Genomic DNA, 17,799 nt, shown 5'->3' with positions numbered 1-17,799 from the left:
CCTGAAAAATATACTAAACCTATAATATTAAGAAATTGCTTCAGTGAAGTTTTTACATCAGTACAGACCCGCTATCTCCATTTAAAGGTAATAAGATCCTAATACTCACCTCTGACTTTTAGGACATGCATTTAAAAGGCTGGGTACACTTAGTCTACACTTAATCTTACTCATTATTAAAAATGGATCAGTAGTATTTATATAGCACCTATTGATTGCAGACACTGTAGTAAGTGCTTGTATGAGTACAATAGTTATTAGATTTGATCCCTGCTCTCAAGGAGTTTAAAATTTAATAATAATAATGATAATAATAATAATGGTAGGGTTGTTAAGCACTTGCTATGTGCCAAGTACTGTTTTAAGCACTGGGGTAGATACAGGGTAATCAGGTTGGGCATAGTCTCTGTCCCACATGGGGCTCTCAGTCTTAATCCCCATTTTACAGATTAGGTAACTGAGGCACAGAGAATTGAAGTGACTTGCCCAAGGCCACACAACAGACAAATTTCAGAGAGAACTCACAGGTGAGGAAGGGGAAGAGGATACTTGCATGTGCTTATATGGTAGGTTATGCATGTCACTATGAACTAAAGTGGTACAGGTGATTGTGACTCTGTACATGGTAGAGTTGGTACAGAAGTGATACCACCAGTACTTCCTCACAAATCCTACTCCCAACACAAATGAAATTAGTCAGTAGTCATGTCAAGCGCTTAGTAGAGTGCTCTGAACACAGTAAGTGCTCAAAAAATACAGTTGATCATGTGACCATTATACCTTGATGATGTTCTGGTACAGGATGTAATGTTAAAGTAATTTCAGGTTTCACATTTTCTTTTTCCCTGTCCAGTCTGGTAATTTACATGTGTGAATAACATCTCTGAGCTGTGAGCATGTGAGTTCTGGGAACCAGGGTGAAGTCTAAGCAGTTTGACACTTTAGGTTGACAAAAACATGTTTATTGCCCTAGACTTCATAAATATGGTTCTTGTGTTTTCTTATGAATTACTCCAAAAATTTAGACTATTTAGTTGGGGAGGCAGGGTGGTTTTGTGGAAAGGACTGTGAATGTGTTGTAATCAAACATCTGGCCCAGCTCTTGGCACCTAAAATGCACTTAATAAATGCCATAACTATCTCAATCACGCCCAATTTAAGCAAAATAATGTTATGAGTTGACTAAAGTTGAAGCTCTTCCAACAGTAAAACAGGTATGACTACACCATACTTAGTCATGTTTTCAGAGTGACTTGGCAATGAACATTACAACATACCTGCTCCAGGCTAACTAGACTCTTTCTGGGAAATACAGAAATTCGATTTGCCATAAACACCACTCCTGTTAATTGTTTTATTAAAAATCAGAAGAGGAGTAGGATAACATTTGAATTTCCGGGCTTCATGAATGGGCTTTCTAAAGTGACTTTCAGCTCTGCGAATTGGCGGACAGAACTCTAAAACCCTTGAGGGAGAGGGCCAGAGGCAGGAGAAGCAGGTGCTCTGTAAATATCATTGATTGATTGATAGTAAATGCTTTGCCCTTTCTTTACCTCTCACCCTTCCCAAATTGGCCCAGCATCATTTTAGGTTGCTGAGTTTGGCAGGGTCCTCTCAATCATCCAGCCTGTTCTAATCACCATCTTATGTCCCAGTCTGTTTTAAATACAAAAACTGGTGTTCGGAAAGAAAAATTTAAGAGACCAAGGTTTTAAATACAGTCTTTACATAATCCCGTGGGTCCTGTGTACTTGGCATAACCTCCACAAATAGTCTTGAATTTTTTGTAGGAGTTTAAAATGTTTTCCTAATACCATTTCACTCTTTGCTTTGTAGGCTCACAAGTCTGTGAACTTTGTTTCAACTCTGCTTCAGATCACCATGTCGGAGCAACTGGATTTACCAGTGAGACAGGCAGGCAAGTTTGCTGGGGTTCATAACTGGCAAGCCGAGGTGTATTGGGAAGCCTGGTTAGTGGTTTCCCCAGTGAATTGAGCTATGCTAAAGTAATTTCCATAAGCAAAGAAAGCTTTGATGGCCAATGACATGGTCTGATTCAGAGTTTCAGCTAGAAAATTTAGTTATGGATACAATAAAGAATTTTAGAAACCAATAGCCTTTTTTTTTTGGAGAGAAAATCAAGCCTTCAATTGCAGCATGAAAAGGAAACAAGAAGACATACTACAGAAATGGGAGCATAATTCCAGTCAGTTTTTCCAATTACCTTCTTAGCGTATGAACACTGAGACATTGGAAAGTCTTACAGATTGGGGGACTCATTTATTTTATTCTTTAATTGAGCGAATCTCCTTGCAACATGTTACTGTGAGAATGGAGGTGACCTAAGTATATCTCACTTCCTGCTGGAATCAGTGCTCCAGGGAAAGGTAGCAGTTTCCCAGGTCCTAATTTTGAAATGGGGGTGGATCCAGGGAATCCCATTATTTAGTGCCGAATCTGAAAGGGCCCTAGACTATATGTTGCCAATTTGTACTTCCCAAGCGCTTAGTACAGTGCTCTGCACACAGTAAGCGCTCAATAAATACGATTGATGATGACTACCTATCATTCATTCATTCAATCGTATTTATTGAGCGCTTACTGTGTGCAGAGCACTGGACTAAGCGCTTGGGAAGTGCAAGTCGGCAACATATAGAGACGGTCCGTACCCAACCACGGGCTCACAGTGTAGAAGGGGGAGACAGACAACAAAACAAAACATGTAGACAGGTGACAGACAACAAAACAAAGCATGTAGATAGGTGAAACCCACAGCCCTGAAATCCAAAATTGGGAGTAGAGTGTTCATTTAGCAAAATCAGTTGATCTTAATTTTAGAGAGTCCTGTATTCTTTCAGTGATGTATACATTAGATTTTTTAAAAAGTGACCGAAGTAATACATCACTGAGTAAAATGGGGAAACAAACCAAATTTGCAGTCTCTTCTAAAACTGGCGCAGTGCTCCTCAGATTAATGCTAAACCTATCACAGCTGACCCAGTAATTTCATAATTTTAATTCGGTTCATTACTTGGTAGTCTAGTTATACATTTGTACTTGGGGTTTTTTCTTTTGCCCACGTAAAGCATCGTTAGCAGTTTGTACTCTGCCACATAAGCAGTTTGAATTAAGTTTGCCCCAAAAAAAGAAGAGTTGTGCAGCTGCAGCGGTCTGAGTGCTGACAAACACTGGTAATCTGTAATCCATTGAACAAAGTAATTTCCTTTTTAAAATGCATTTGTATTTAAGATAATTTCTCTGACGGCTTTAGGAAATATTAAAACTTGATTAAGGAGTCAGAAACTAATTTTTAAAATACTTCGTTATTTTATTATCAGATAAAAATTACAATTAAGAAGAATCTTTCAACTAGTTACTTCCCTCAAATTAACCTGGGATGCAGGAGGTACAGTTTTGGGGAGGAAGTGGTACATGTTTTGTACTTCAAAGGTCAGAGGTTGCCCCTGAAAAACTAATTTGTAAGTTCGTGGGAGCTAGCAAATTGTTCACAATAATGAGTCTGGGTTAAAATGTTGAATGTTAACATTAAAATGTTCTGCTCTTCTCTTTCAGGAGTTATTTACTTGAAAAATATGATAACCCAGTATTGGCCCGATCGAGAAACGACCCCAGGGGAAATGCCACCCTACACAATTCCAGAGGAGGATCGACACTGCATTCGGGAAAATATTGTAGAAGCCATTATCCACTCCCCCGAACTCATTAGGTAGTCACTCTGTTTTGGTTCTTATAAATTGGTCAGGTTTTTATTTTTTTGCTTTCAACTAGGTAAAGCATAAAAGCGCATTTTGATAGCGACTGCTGCATTAGAGAACCCTGGGATAGGGGATAGGTTTAGAAAAGGGTATCTGATACTTGGGACTTTGCTTGCTAACACTTTTTAAGCTTTATTATACTTCTGTTTGGACCCTACCACACTGGCCTGTTCTGTGTCACTGCCTATCGAGTTTTCTGCAGTGAAATCATTTAGATCACTGGGAAGGTCAGCAGGTCTCGCTTACTTCGGATGAAGTGAAATAATTATGGTATTGAGTACTTGCTGTATGCTGAGTGCTGGGAAAAATAAGGATAAACTAACAGGAAAAACTTAAGATATCCAGAACAACTCATTGTCCGGTGTGTGACCTTGGGCAAGTTATATAACTTCTTTGTCTCAGTTCCCTCATCTGCAAAATGGGGGTTCAATTCCTGTTCCCCCTCCTCCTTAGACTGTGAGCCTCATATGGGGCCTGATTATATTGTATCTCCCCCAGTGCCTAGTACAGTGTTTGGCACATAGTAAGCACCTAACAAATGCCACAGTTATTACCTTCGACTCATCTCTCTCATGCTACCCACATATCCAATGTTACCAAATCCTGTCAGTTATATTCAATCATTGTCGTATTTATTGAGCGCTTACTGTGTGCGGAGCACTGTACTAAGCGCTTGGGAAGTGCAAGTTGGCAACATATAGAGATGGTCCCTACCCAACAGCGGGCTTACAGTCTAGAAGGAGGAGACAGACAACAAAACATGAACAAAATAAAATAAATAGAATAAATATGTACAAGTAAAATAGAGTAATAAATATGTACAAACATATATACATATGTACAGGTGCTGTGGGGAGGGGAGGGAGGTAAGGCTGGGGGGATGGGGAGGGGGAGTAGGGGGAGAGGAAGGAGGGGGCTCAATTTGGGAAGGGCTCCTGGAGGAGGTGAGCTCTCAGGGCTTTGAAGGGAGGAAGAGAGCTAGCTTGGCGAAGTGCGGAGGGAGGGCATTCCAGACCAGGGGGAGGACATGGGCTGGGGGTCGACGGCAGGACAGGCAAGAACGAGGCACAGTGAGGAGATTAGCGGCAGAGGAGCGGAGGGTGCAGGTTGGGCTGTAGAAGGAGAGAAGAGAGGTGAGGTAGGAGGGGGCGAGGTGATGGACAGCCTTGAAGCCCAGTGTGAGGAGTTTCTGCCTGATGCTTAGTTTGATTGGTAGCCACTGGAGATTTTTGAGGAGGGGACTAACATGCCCAGAGTGTTCCTGCATAAAGACGATCCGGGCAGCGGCGTGAAGTATGGATTGAAGTGGGGAGAGACACGAGGATGGGAGATCAGAGAGAAGGCTGATGCAGTAATCCAGTCGGGATAGGATGAGAGACTGAACGAGCAGGGTAGCGGTTTCGATGGAAAGGAAAGGGTGGATCTTGGCAATGTTGCGGAGGTGAGACCGGCAGATTTTGGCGACGGATTGGATGTGAGGGGTGAACAAGAGAGCAGAATCGAGGATGACACCAAGGTTGCTGGCTTGTGAGACGAGAAGGATGGTAGTGCCGTCAACAGTGATGGGAAAGTCAGGGAGAGGGCAGAGTTTGGGAGGGAAGATAAGGAGTTCAGTCCTGGACATGTTGAGTTTTAGATGGCGGGCAGACATCCACATGGAGATGTCCTGAAGGCAGGAGGAGACGCGAGCCTGGAGGGAGGGAGAGAGAGCAGGGGCAGAGATGTAGATTTGGGTGTCATCAGCGTAGAGATGGTAGTTGAAGCGGTGGGAGCGAATGAGTTCACCAAGGGAGTGAGTGTAGATAGAGAACAGAAGGGGACCGAGAACTGACCCTTGAGGAACCCCTACAGTAAGGGGATGGGAGGGGGAGGGGGAGCCTGCAAAAGAGACTGAGAATGAAGGGCCGAAGAGATAAGAGGAGAACCAGGAGAGGACAGAGTCTGTGAAGCCAAGGTTGGATATCTTCACGATTCTATAATCGGCCCTCTCCTCTCCAACTAAACTGCTACTATGCCGATCCAAGTACTGTTCATAGCCCACCGTGACTAGTGCATCAGCTTTCCCACTGACTCTTCTGCCTCCTTTTTCTACCCCTACTCCAGTTCTTACTTCACTCTGCTTGGAGATTTTATTCTTAACCTTATCTTAAGTTTCATGTAAAAATGGAGTGGGAGAAGAAAGACTCTTTCGGGTGTTAGAGCATTGCTCACAATGGACCCTGTCATTTCCTATCTGACAGATCACCACTCTTCACCTTTTCATTCATTCATTCATTCAATCGTATTTTTTGAGCGCTTACTGTGTGCAGAGCACAGTACTAAGCGCTTGGGAACTATAAGTTGGCAACATATAGAGACGGTCCCTACCAAACAACAGACTCACAGTCTAGAAGGGGTGACACAACAGAACAAAACATGTGAACAGGTGCCGGCATCAGAATAGAAGTAAAGCTAGATGCACATCATTAACAAAATATAATAAATAGAATAGTAAATATGTACAATTAAATAGTAATCTGTACAAATATATATACAGGTGCAGTGGGGAGGGGAAGGAGGTAGGGCGGGGGGGTGGGGAGGGGGAGAGGGCAGAGGGGGCTCAGTCTGGGAAGGCCTCCTGGAGGAGGTGAGCCCCTTCTTCATAGCCCTTCCAAAGTCACATCTCCAGGAAGTCATCAATTAATAAATGGTATTAATTGAGTGCTTACTGTTCATTCAATCGTATTTATTGAGCGCTTACTGTGTGCAGAGCACTGTACTAAGCGCTTGGGAAGTACAAGTTGGCAACATATGTGCTCTGTGTGCAGAGCACTGTATTAGGTGCTTGGGAGAGAAAATTCTACAGAATTGGCTGATGCAGTCCATGCCCATAAGGAACTTACAGTCTAGGGGAACTGACTAAGCTCATCTCACCACCCTATTTTCCCTCCCTCCTTCATTGCACTTCAGTCCCTACCTCTAAACACTTTGGTACGTATGTGGCTTAGTGGCAAGAGCCTGGGTTTGGGTGTCAGAGAACGTGGGCTCTTATGCCACCACCTCCTTGTCTGCTGTGTGACCTTGGGCAAGCTATTTCACTTCTCTGTGCCTGTTACCTCATCTATAAAATGGGGATCTAAGATTGTGAGCCCCACGTGGGACAACCTGATTACCTTGTATCTACCCCAGCACTTAGAACAGTGCTTGGCACATAGTAAGTGCTTAACAAATTCCATAATTATTATTATTATTATTACTATGATGCTTCCTCTACCTGTAATTTATTTCAGTATCTATCTCCCTTGCTAGACTGTAAGCTCCTTGTTGGCAGGGATTTTTTTTAATGGTATTTGTTAAGCACCTACTATGTGCCAGGCACTGTTGTAAGCGGTGGAGTAGTTACAAGGAAATCAGGTTGACACAGTTCCTGTCCCACATGGGGGTCACAGTCATAATCACCACTTTATAGATGAGGTAACTGAGGCACAGAGAAGTTTAGTTACTTGCCCAAGGTCACACAGCAGACAAGGGGTGGAGCCAGAACCAGAACCCAGGTATCATGTCCACCTACTCTATTGTAATTACCCAAGCACTTGGTACCGTGCTCTTCTACACAGTAAGCCCTCAATTAATGCCATCGATTGATTTCCTCACTAGTTGGCATTTAGTTTCTCTCATCCCCAAATAGTCTGTTAACTAAATAGTCTTATGCATTTCTTATATATCTGTATATATACTTGCAGGGGACAGTCAAGGTTGATGCTTCCCCCCACCCCCCAAATCAGGAAGATTTTTCCTTTCATAGAAACTAATGCACCAAGCACTCCATATGCAGGGAGAACAGCCATTTAAGCAGAAAGTTAAAAATGTGACTTCAGAGTTTTCTACTACCAAATGTCAGATTGATGATTTGAAAATATTAGATTGATGTGTGACTTGGGAGCCATTCTGCTCTACTTTTAACACTGTGGGGTGTTGCGACCCTGGGAACAAACATTACCACCCTTTCACCCCTTTAACAATTAAGAATGATTGCAGGTGAAAATGAGGGTCTCCCCAAAAATGAGAAACAGAAGAGTCAGACAACATAATTTATTTTGCTGCCGTGGGCACTTGCAGGGAAGGTGACCCTGGCTGTTTTCTTGTGGGTTATATATGCCCAGCATCAGAAGAGGTTGGAAAGCAGTCTACTTTGCCATTCATTCCATTGATTTTTGTAATAATAGTGTTACTTTGACTTTATGTGGAGCTTTCATTTTCCATCAGTTTTGATGCATTTGCATCAGTTATCAAATTTTCCCCTGGACCATTGCGAGCGGTAAGGAAGGCGTGTTTTCAGTAAAATTTCCCTCTTACAGATGAGGAGGAAACCCAAGTCACTGAAAGTTTACATGTCTTGTCTGGAGTGTCCCCACAAGTTAATAGAGAGCTCTCTGGATATCGGGTTCTAGTACTGTCTCCACCAGGCTGGACTGCCTTATGTCTAATTATACTTTTACTAATGCGTTCATCTTGGCTTCCAGGGTACAGCTTACTACGTGTATTCATCATATAATAAAACATGATTACCCCAGCCGCTGGACTGCAGTTGTGGACAAAATTGGTTTTTATCTTCAGTCTGATAACAGTGCTTGCTGGCTCGGAATCCTCCTTTGCCTTTATCAGCTTGTAAAAAACTATGAGTAAGTATCTTGCTCTCCCTGGAGTTTGTGGAGTTGTTGGGAAGGGTGTGAGGAGGGGAAGGGAAAGAACAAAGCTCTTTGTCATAAAGTATTTCAGTACTTATAAGTACATCTCTTTGAACTATTGAATTATCTGTTGGATTCAATTTGCTATTTTTTTAAAGCCCTATTACTCACAACTAGCAATTCATTGGTATGAGCATTTCTCTTTTTCTTTCCCCCTTTTTCTAGAGCGTTGAACTGAGTCATTTGTTCTGTGTTGGTTTACTTTCTCTTTGAATTCCTCTTAAGTCAAGGGTGTCTGAAAATGTTCACTGTCTGCCCCCAGAAAGGCCAAATAATCATTGTTTAAGATTAATGAAGAGTTGGGGGGGTATTCTAAACATCTCATTTCAGAAAGCAGACAGGGAACATTGATGGCTGGAACTCTGTTTCGGCTTTGGTTCAGGTATAATTTTTCTATTACAACCTGGAAATCCATCCATTTCCAAAAAAGATTTCAAATGGTCCTCCATTTGGGGGATTTAATGTGGCAGTTTTTTTCTGCTTATTTTGAAACTCATAGAACAAACCTGAGTTGAAATGAAAACTTCAGAGAAAGTTAACCACTCATTTTTCTCCAAAACAAGGAGAAAGAAGCATATCGGTTCATTTTTTTCTAAATCTATTTCAGAAATGTCTTGTCGTCATCATCATCATCAGTATGTACTGTGTCTAATGCGTGCAAAGCACTGTTCTAGACCCCTGGTCTTCTAGTCCAGAGACCTCATTCCATGTTAACCAGTGAAAAAAGGGATCAGATTGTTGGATAAAGGAGGAAGGAAGAAGAGACAGAAGGACAATATGAGTGGTGATCTAAGATTAGTTGTGATTGAGGGGAAGAAGGGACAGTAGTAAGGTAGGCTCAAAGGAAGCTCGTGAGGCATTTTTTTTTCCTAAATAAAGAGCGAAGCAGAGACCAGCGACACACTGTAGACACAAGCCAACTCCTGTGCCATTTGTAGATTGTTTCTTTGCGGTTTCTTTCCTGAGGCCCTCAGGTGATCTCTGCTGCTGGGCTCCTCCCCCTTACCTAGCATGATGCAGCTCTGGGAAGGGAAGAGGAGGACAGAGAGGAGGAAGAACAGTTCCCATTGCAAGCTGGAACTAAGGTAGAGAGTTTACCTTTGGTATATATGATGCAGGCCGGTGCTTTGTTTTTTTTTCTTGGGGTTTTTTTGGTTGTTTTTTTTTTTTAAAAAGCCCTTCTCACAGGCCCATAAATAGAATACTTGTAAAAGTTGAAAACACATTCCATATTTGATGTGGATATATACAATTGCTTCTTTCAGAACTGATTTCTTAAGCAGATGTGTGTATATGTGTGTTGTGTGTCTGTATTCATATGTGAATACACAGACACACACATACACACTAGGATGACATTTTTAAAAAAACGTCAAGCATTTTCTTGGCTTTTATGTGGAGGCGTTTCTTGTTGGGGAGAAGGATAGAGAGTGAGACTGCCACGGACAGAGTGTCTTGGAGTATATTATGTTGAGGTGATGCGAAAGGGATGCTGAACTTAAGTCTAGGAAACATTGATGAGATAGGGAAAGAGATTAATTGGAGGGTAAACTAAGACCGGTCTCTGTCTTTGTTAATTGTCTTTGGGATACTCACCTTTCATAATCTTGGTCCCAGGGCAGTGTAGCCTTAGAATAGGAGAAGGTAATTTTCTCCACCTTTACAGAACAAACCGTGGGCCCGGGGAAGAGTGGTGCTGGCACCAGCAAAGGTTTGTTGGGGTAATGTTAATAACTAGGTTTTTGAAAAGCCTAGAATTAGGAACATTAGAATTAGAAACACTGTAGTAACTTGAGATTTGTATGTAGAACAGATGTGAAGATTGGTATATATGTGGTGAGGTAGGAATTTTGTCAGTGTTGAAATGTTGACTTCTGGGTGTTTTTCACATTTTGTCCAGTCAGAAACAAATTCACGAAGTATTAGCTGGCCTATTCCTTCACCCGTTTGGGGTGAAAATAATTTCTCTTCCAGAATGAGGAAAAGGTGATTAGCAAATAAATCATGGGGTGTGGTTCTTCATCTTGCAGGACATGATGAGAGTGGCAGATGTAGCAGTATTTGAAGTGATAGATTTTGGGAATGGTCCTGGTGCCAACTTTCTCTTGGGTGGTTTGGGGACATAGATGATAATTTGCTTCTGGGCTCATCTGACTGATACAACTTGTGATTTGTCCATCTTCACATAATCATGATTACCCCATTCCATTTTTCTTTTTAAAAGTCTTGAGGAATTTTAAAGTGTGCAGCAGCTGATTTCCTTGGGGAGTTTTTATATGGTAGGTTTGATAATTGCCTCTGGAAACACTTTCAGAATTCAGAAGTCTTTGCGATAAACTTAATGTTATACAGTGTCAGCCCTATTTGAAACCTATTTGAATACAAGCTTTATTTCAGAGAATGATGTTTCTTTCTGGGATGCTTGTTTTAGTCCACCCCTGCCCCCCTCCCCCCAAAAAAAAAATACAGTTTAGATCTACAGGATGTTTTAGCACCAAGAAGGGAAATATATATTGGGAGGCAGTTTCATGTTAGTGCCTTGGAGTTTTATGTGTGTATGATCACTAGTTTTAATCACTAGATTAAATCATCTTTTTAGAGAAAGTTAGAGTTGTGGGCCCGCCAGTGCAGAAACTAAACCAGACTCCACATTTCCCAAGGCCTGCAAAGGGGTTGGGTTTTATAAGGGGCTTCCTGATAAAGGTCAGACAGAATATCTGGACTAGTCCTGGGTTTGAGGGCCTCACATCCACACCATTGAGGAGAACTTTTATTCCAAGAATCAGTGTGTGGGAAGGAGTTTAAAAGGGCTTTACACAATATGAGGAGAATGATCTGAGAGTGTACCAGATCTCTCTCTCCAGGGATCTCCAAATGCTATCAAATCAAATCTCTAGGAAGTTAGTTTGAAGGCTTCTCCATTTGAATACTAGTGAAGGGATTTTTAAACCATTCTACCAAATTCACACATAAGAAGGGATTGCCAGAACCCAGCTTTAAGGACTATCATTCAATCATGCTTTACTGTGTACAGAGCACTGTACTGAGCGCCAGGGAGAGTACAGTTACTAGACACTTTCTCTGCCTGCAACAGGCTTACAATCTAGAAAAAACCTTGGGTTGTTGCCCTCGTTGCGTGTCTGTTGCAGCATCCGGTCTTTTTTAACATTACATCACAGTGTCTCCAGAGAGATGCATGTTGTCGGAAGGGTGTTCTCTAATTCTGCTGCCTCATTCTCTCCAAAACGTGTACGTGCTCTGGAAGAACTGAGTACTTGATTCCTACTAACCTCTTGTGCAGGAAGTCATGTAGATTTGAACTAAGCAGGCACAGGTCTTTGTCCATTTTTAGGAATTTAGTTGCATTGGTTGGGCCCTGAAGAAGCCTGCACACAGTAAGCACTCAATAAATACGATTGAATGAATGAAGAATGTGTATGTCTGTGAGTGCACACATGTGTATGAGCATTACGCACATAATGGCTTTGCAAAATTTGGCTTGTAAATTCTTACAGCCTCAGTTTGTATTTCTACCCAAAGGTACAAGAAACCAGAAGAACGGAGTCCACTGGTAGCAGCAATGCAGCACTTCCTGCCACTACTGAAGGATCGTTTCATTCAGCTTCTCTCTGATCAATCTGATCAATCTGTCCTCATTCAGAAACAAATCTTCAAAATCTTCTATGCTCTTGTTCAGGTAGTTATTATTAAAGCCATTGTAGAGAGTTAGACTGCCATTGTATTGAACGCTTTCCCAAAATATATTACAAAACAGCAAGGGTTCGTGTCTTTAAAAGTGTATCTTTATATAACATTATGCCTTCATGATTAGCCAAAGTAAGCAATGTAGCATGGCTTCATGAGTAGCCAAAGCAAGCAGTGGGTGGACTTGAAAAGCATTCATGTATAATAAGTAAAAGAAAGTTCAAGAAAGTCTCACCTTTAGCGTGGCTCGTTTATCGTTGGGGTTATATTACTATGTTGAGAATAGGAAGCTATAGGAGAGGGAATTGAAAGTGAAAATTGCTTTGGGTGTGCCAACGTTTTCTTTGGGTTTTTAATGCTGAGTCACTCTTTTAAAATAGTATACGCTACCCCTGGAGCTAATAAACCAGCAGAACCTGACAGAATGGATAGAAATTTTAAAGACAGTTGTGAACAGGGATGTGCCAGCTGTAAGTACTTTTCTTGTTTTTTGTAACTCCAGAAAACTGTAGACTGAGCCAGTTGGGCCTTCTGGGGTGGAAGGGGGAGTAATTATTTTTGTTCAAATTCAGGACATTTTAATGAAAATTCATCAACATTGGGTAATCTTCCAAATGTCAACTTAAAATTATAAATGGCGATGGTTGCCTTGTCTTCTCAATTCAAACCTCAGCGGGTGTCCTGGCTCAAATGTAAAGATTTCAAATGACGATACAATAACTGTGTTCCTATAGGAAACTCTTCAGGTTGAAGAAGATGATAGGCCTGAGTTACCATGGTGGAAATGCAAGAAGTGGGCTCTGCATATCTTGGCCAGGCTTTTTGAGAGGTGAGCTCTCCTGCATTATTAATAATTTACAATAACAATTTAGCCATCATTGCAGAGTGCGCCAAAGATTCTATCATATTGCACATTCCCCTTTGCTTTAGATATGGAAGCCCTGGCAATGTTTCGAAGGAATATAATGAATTTGCAGAAGTGTTCCTAAAGGCATTTGCTGTTGGTGTCCAGCAGGTAGGAAACATTTAATTCCAAGTTGGGAATTTTTAGTGATTTGGTATTGAACAAATTCTGCCTTGATCTTCCTTTCATCATCTTCATTTCCTACGGTGCACTTTTGGGGGTATTATCAGAACGCTGTCCTAAAGAGTTCAAAACTTGGGGCTTATGGGGGGTGTTTGGGAATACTGCTTTTATTTTTTTTTATATACACGTGTAGTGGTTGTCGGATACTGAATGATGACATTTGATTTGTGTAGGTACTACTGAAGGTGCTATACCAGTATAAGGAAAAGCAGTATATGGCGCCCCGAGTTCTTCAGCAAACGCTAAACTATATCAATCAAGGAGTGTCTCATGCGGTCACCTGGAAGAATCTGAAGCCTCATATCCAAGTACAGTTTCTCTTGAAGTCTACCATTTCCCTAGAAAACATCCATATTTGGGGATTAACAAAGACCAGATTATAATGCAGACAGTTGAGCTGTTTTTCTGAGTGGTGCCAGGGTTAGAGTTGAGTGTGCTTAATGCCATGGCTCACAACAGATATCTGATATTGCCTATTATATTAGCAAATAAAATTCTCAAAGAATAATTCCTTGGATTCCAGTCTTGATATAAAACACAACCTTTTGTTTATTGTGATCTCTTTCTCTCTCTAAATAATATATGTATATTGAGAGATCACAATAAACAAAAGGTTGTATTTTTATTATATATATATATCTGGTAGTGAAAACCTGCCAATAAAATTCCAATTAAAATTTACTTTTGGGAGCCAGGGTTTGTATGATAGCAGTGCCTTCACTTTTAAAGAGCTGACAACTAATAGGTTTGAAGGAACATGGAAATACGTGGAAAACTTTGAGGAATGGTGGGGAACTGTGGATAGGAAGGGGATGGTGGGAGACTATTGGTAGGGGATCTGGTGATCGATTGCATATCCAGGCTCCCTCCTGCTCCCTCCCCCTCACGACTGGCTTGCTTTGACCACCTCTCTTGCTGCTGAATTGCCCAGCTTTCCTTTCCCCTCTCCCACAATCACCATTGATCCTAGGATCAATCAGTGGTATTCATTGAGTGCTTACTGTATGCAGAGCACTGTACAGGCTAACAAACTTGATAGACGTGTTCTCTGCTCAAAAGGAGTGAAGGGGGGGGGGGGACAGACAGACATCAGTATGAGTAAATACCTTCTAGGTCTGTACGTACCTGCTGTGAGGCTGAGGGTGGGGTGAATATCAAGTGCTTAAAGTGCTTTTTGCATAATGGTCGTGTATGTTTACAGTTTAGATTTATTTCAGAAAATCAAATTAAGTTTATTAAACATTAGCACCCGCCCCACCAAATCACACCCTTTCTCTCCAAATTGCAGGGCATTATCCAAGATGTTATTTTTCCATTGATGTGCTATACGGATGCTGATGAGGAGCTGTGGCAGGAAGATCCATATGAGTATATACGCATGAAATTTGGTGAGGGTTTTAAGCCTATACTTAAATTAGGAACAACAGACCGATTAGACTGTTTATCAGTGTGAATTAGATAAAGATAAAAATAAATATTCTTCATAGAAGACTTTGTAATTGAGGACCCGTTGTATATAGTACTACATAATGGTAATACAATTGTGGCATTTGTTAAAGCACTTACTAAGTGCCAGGCACTGTTCTAAGCGCTGGGTAGATACAAGGTCATTAGGATGTCCCACGTGGGGCTCACAGTCTTTATCCCCATTTTACAGATGAGGTAACTGAGGTCCAGAGAAGTGAAGTGACCTGCCCAAAGTCACACAGCTGATAAGTGGCAGAGCCGGGATTAGAACCCATGACCTCTGACTCCCAAGCCTGGGCTCTTTCCATCGAGCCATGCTGATGATAATAAGTATGGTGTTTGTTAAGGGCTTACTATGAGCCAGGCACTGTTCTGTGGTCTGGGGTAGATACAAGCAAATGGGTTGGACACAGTCTCTGCCCTACGTGGAGCTCACAGTCTCAATCCCCATTTTACAGATGAAGTAACTGAGGTACAGAGAAGTGAAGTGACTTGTCCAAGGTCACGCAGCAGACAAGAGGAAGAGCTGGGATTAGAACCCATGATCATCCAACTCCCAGGCCCTTGCTTTGTCCACTACACTGTGCTGCTTCTAAGCACTGGAGAGAGTACATTGGTATCAAAGACATGATCCCTGCCCACCAGGGGCTTCCAAGCAGATTTGGGTGAGATAGTCTGGGCCTAAGAGTCTGGAAACGTGGGTTTTAGTCCCGATTCTGCCACCAGTCTGCTATGTTATCCTAAGTAAGTCACTTCACCTCTCAGTACCTCAATTCCTGTAGCTTGCAAATGGTGAGAAAATGCCCCAGCTCCCTACTTCTTAGATGGTGAGCCTCTTTGGGACATATCTGATTATGAATACCAGAGGTATCCTATTATTGGAAATCTCCCCTCTTTCCCCATCTTGGAGGAGGGGACCTTATCGGGTAAACCATAGTGATAAAGACTTAAATTGCACAAAGCCACCTGCTCTCTCAATCTGATAGCATAAGTCTCTTTATTTATGAGCCTTAATATATAAAATTGCCATATATCTTATAGATGTTTTTGAAGACTTCATATCACCGACCACCGCTGCCCAGACACTCTTGTTTACAGCCTGCAGTAAAAGGAAAGAGGTAAGTTTACTGATTTTGGTTTGGAGTCAACCAGTGACGACTAAAAATTTGAGGCTCAGAACCAAAATCGGGAGTTGATTTTTAAATGCACTTCTCAAAGTTCATGCTCTGGAATAGACTTTTCTTAGCAGAGTGCGATCATTGCCTACATTTCTCATTGACTTTTTTCTGTAGTCAGCATCAAAGGCGTGGTTGGTAAAGATCCCACAGGGCTTGCTTTTAAACTGCACCATGGCCTGAGGCCTTAAAGGAGGCTTTGAACTCCTCTCTTGTGGAGAAAGTCGCATAGCCTGGTGTGGACTTTGTCATCTATTTCAACTCACCTGGCTGTCAACCGCGGTGGATCCTGACTTTGATCCTTTAGGCAGCAAGACCTGGAGCATCGCAGAATTAGGCAGTCAATAATTGGTCCAGAGGGATGGAGGACAGGGCTATTTTCATAAACTACCTTCGTTAGGAGGGCTAAAAAATGTACCAGTGGAATGACTGAATTTGCTGTCTTAAAGCCTCTTTCGAAATTTAGTCGCTGTGATATAGTGAACCATGAATTTGAGACTAATAGAGCTAATGTTAATCCTTTTGTGACATTGAGTTACTTTTTAGTATAAAAATTTTAAAATGGAATGGACCCTTTTTCTTCTAGGTTTTACAAAAAACAATGGGCTTCTGCTATCAGATCCTTACTGAACCCAACGCTGATCCTCGGAAAAAGGATGGTGCTTTACATATGATTGGTTCTTTAGCTGAAATCCTACTGAAGGTAAAAATTAAAAAGAAGCCTGGGGGGTTTTCTTGCAACTTGAGAAGCAGTGTTGCCTAGTGAATAGAGCAGGGACCTGGGTTTTAATTCCCGCTTCACCGCCACTTGTTGGCTGTCTGACTGTGGGCAAGTCACTTCACTTCTCTGTGCCTGTTACTTCTTCTGTAAAATGGGGCCTGTGTGGGGCAGGGATTGCATCCAACCTGATTAGGTTGTATTTACTCATTCATTCAATCATATTTAATGAGCGCTTACTGAGTACAGAGCACTGTACTAAATGCTTTGGAGAGTACAATATAACAAGCACACATTTCTTGCCCACAAAGTGTTGCGCTTAGTGCCTGAAACATAGTGAGTTATGAATAACGTAAAAACAAAAAAAAACTCCAGAAAACTTTGATGCTAGGTTATTTACCTGTCGGAAAGGTTTTCCAGGAACATGAGTAAATTAAAATCACGTGTTTTTGAAGTACTGTGGCTCACAGCTTAAGATTTGGTAAGCTATAGAAACCAAACCAAGCCTTAGTCTGGGGGTGGAATACAAAACTATTTTTTCGTGGTGAAATCTTTGTTCTTAACAAGAGACTCCATCTGTTTTGGGAAAACAACACAGTCTCTAGAAAGATCCAAAGCGTTTATGTCATTATGCCAGGGCTTTCTAGAATGGCTAGTGGTTTTAGATGAAGCGGTAAATTTTGATGTGTGATGAATGCATTTGAATAAAAACCTAAGGCATAAATCAACTTCACGTTTTTAACAGAAAAAGATCTACAAAGACCAGATGGAATACATGTTGCAAAATCATGTATTCCCCCTCTTCAGCAGTGAGCTAGGCTACATGAGAGCAAGGGTAAGCGTTTTTTTAAGAACTTGAATCTGACTTAGATTTTTATGATTATCCCTAACTCAGAAGGGTTGAAATGTTTGTCAAAAGGTATTGGTTTTGTATTGTAATGTGGAGGTTGAAATGGCTGCAGCAATGTGTGCATAGTTGTCATCTGTGTCTGGTAGCTAGTCTGTTTGCGTTTTGCATCCAGGCTTTGCTATCCACACGTACCCTGCGGCCAAAGATGAACTTGGGATCATAGTACTGGTCTAGTGAAGTCTTTGGGACAAATCTTGCACTGACCAGCCTCCAAACTCCCAGACATTCATGTGG

General features: G+C 41.6%; 1 protein-coding gene and 1 non-coding gene across 3 annotated transcripts in view; both read left to right on the top strand.

The window, feature by feature from the left end:
• The window catches only part of IPO7 (importin 7), a 47,475-nt gene that overhangs the window by 16,332 nt on the left and 13,344 nt on the right, over positions 1–17,799 (top strand). For both annotated transcript variants that reach the window (XM_038764235.1, XM_038764236.1), the window contains exons 2-13: positions 1,837–1,918; positions 3,574–3,727; positions 8,279–8,437; positions 12,044–12,200; positions 12,589–12,678; positions 12,943–13,037; positions 13,139–13,223; positions 13,469–13,603; positions 14,584–14,683; positions 15,804–15,880; positions 16,524–16,640; positions 17,401–17,490. In XM_038764235.1, the coding sequence (XP_038620163.1) occupies positions 1,837–1,918; positions 3,574–3,727; positions 8,279–8,437; positions 12,044–12,200; positions 12,589–12,678; positions 12,943–13,037; positions 13,139–13,223; positions 13,469–13,603; positions 14,584–14,683; positions 15,804–15,880; positions 16,524–16,640; positions 17,401–17,490 (1,341 nt within the window). The remainder of the gene's footprint in view (positions 1–1,836; positions 1,919–3,573; positions 3,728–8,278; positions 8,438–12,043; positions 12,201–12,588; positions 12,679–12,942; positions 13,038–13,138; positions 13,224–13,468; positions 13,604–14,583; positions 14,684–15,803; positions 15,881–16,523; positions 16,641–17,400; positions 17,491–17,799) is intronic.
• Positions 17,614–17,793, top strand: LOC119944443. The gene has a single exon (XR_005455916.1). It is a non-coding gene; the product is annotated as a small nucleolar RNA SNORA23 (small nucleolar RNA).

The sequence above is a fragment of the Tachyglossus aculeatus genome, chromosome 22 (assembly GCF_015852505.1).
Source record: "Tachyglossus aculeatus isolate mTacAcu1 chromosome 22, mTacAcu1.pri, whole genome shotgun sequence".
NCBI lineage: Eukaryota > Metazoa > Chordata > Mammalia > Monotremata > Tachyglossidae > Tachyglossus > Tachyglossus aculeatus.
This window is presented reverse-complemented; position numbering and strand designations above follow the sequence as displayed.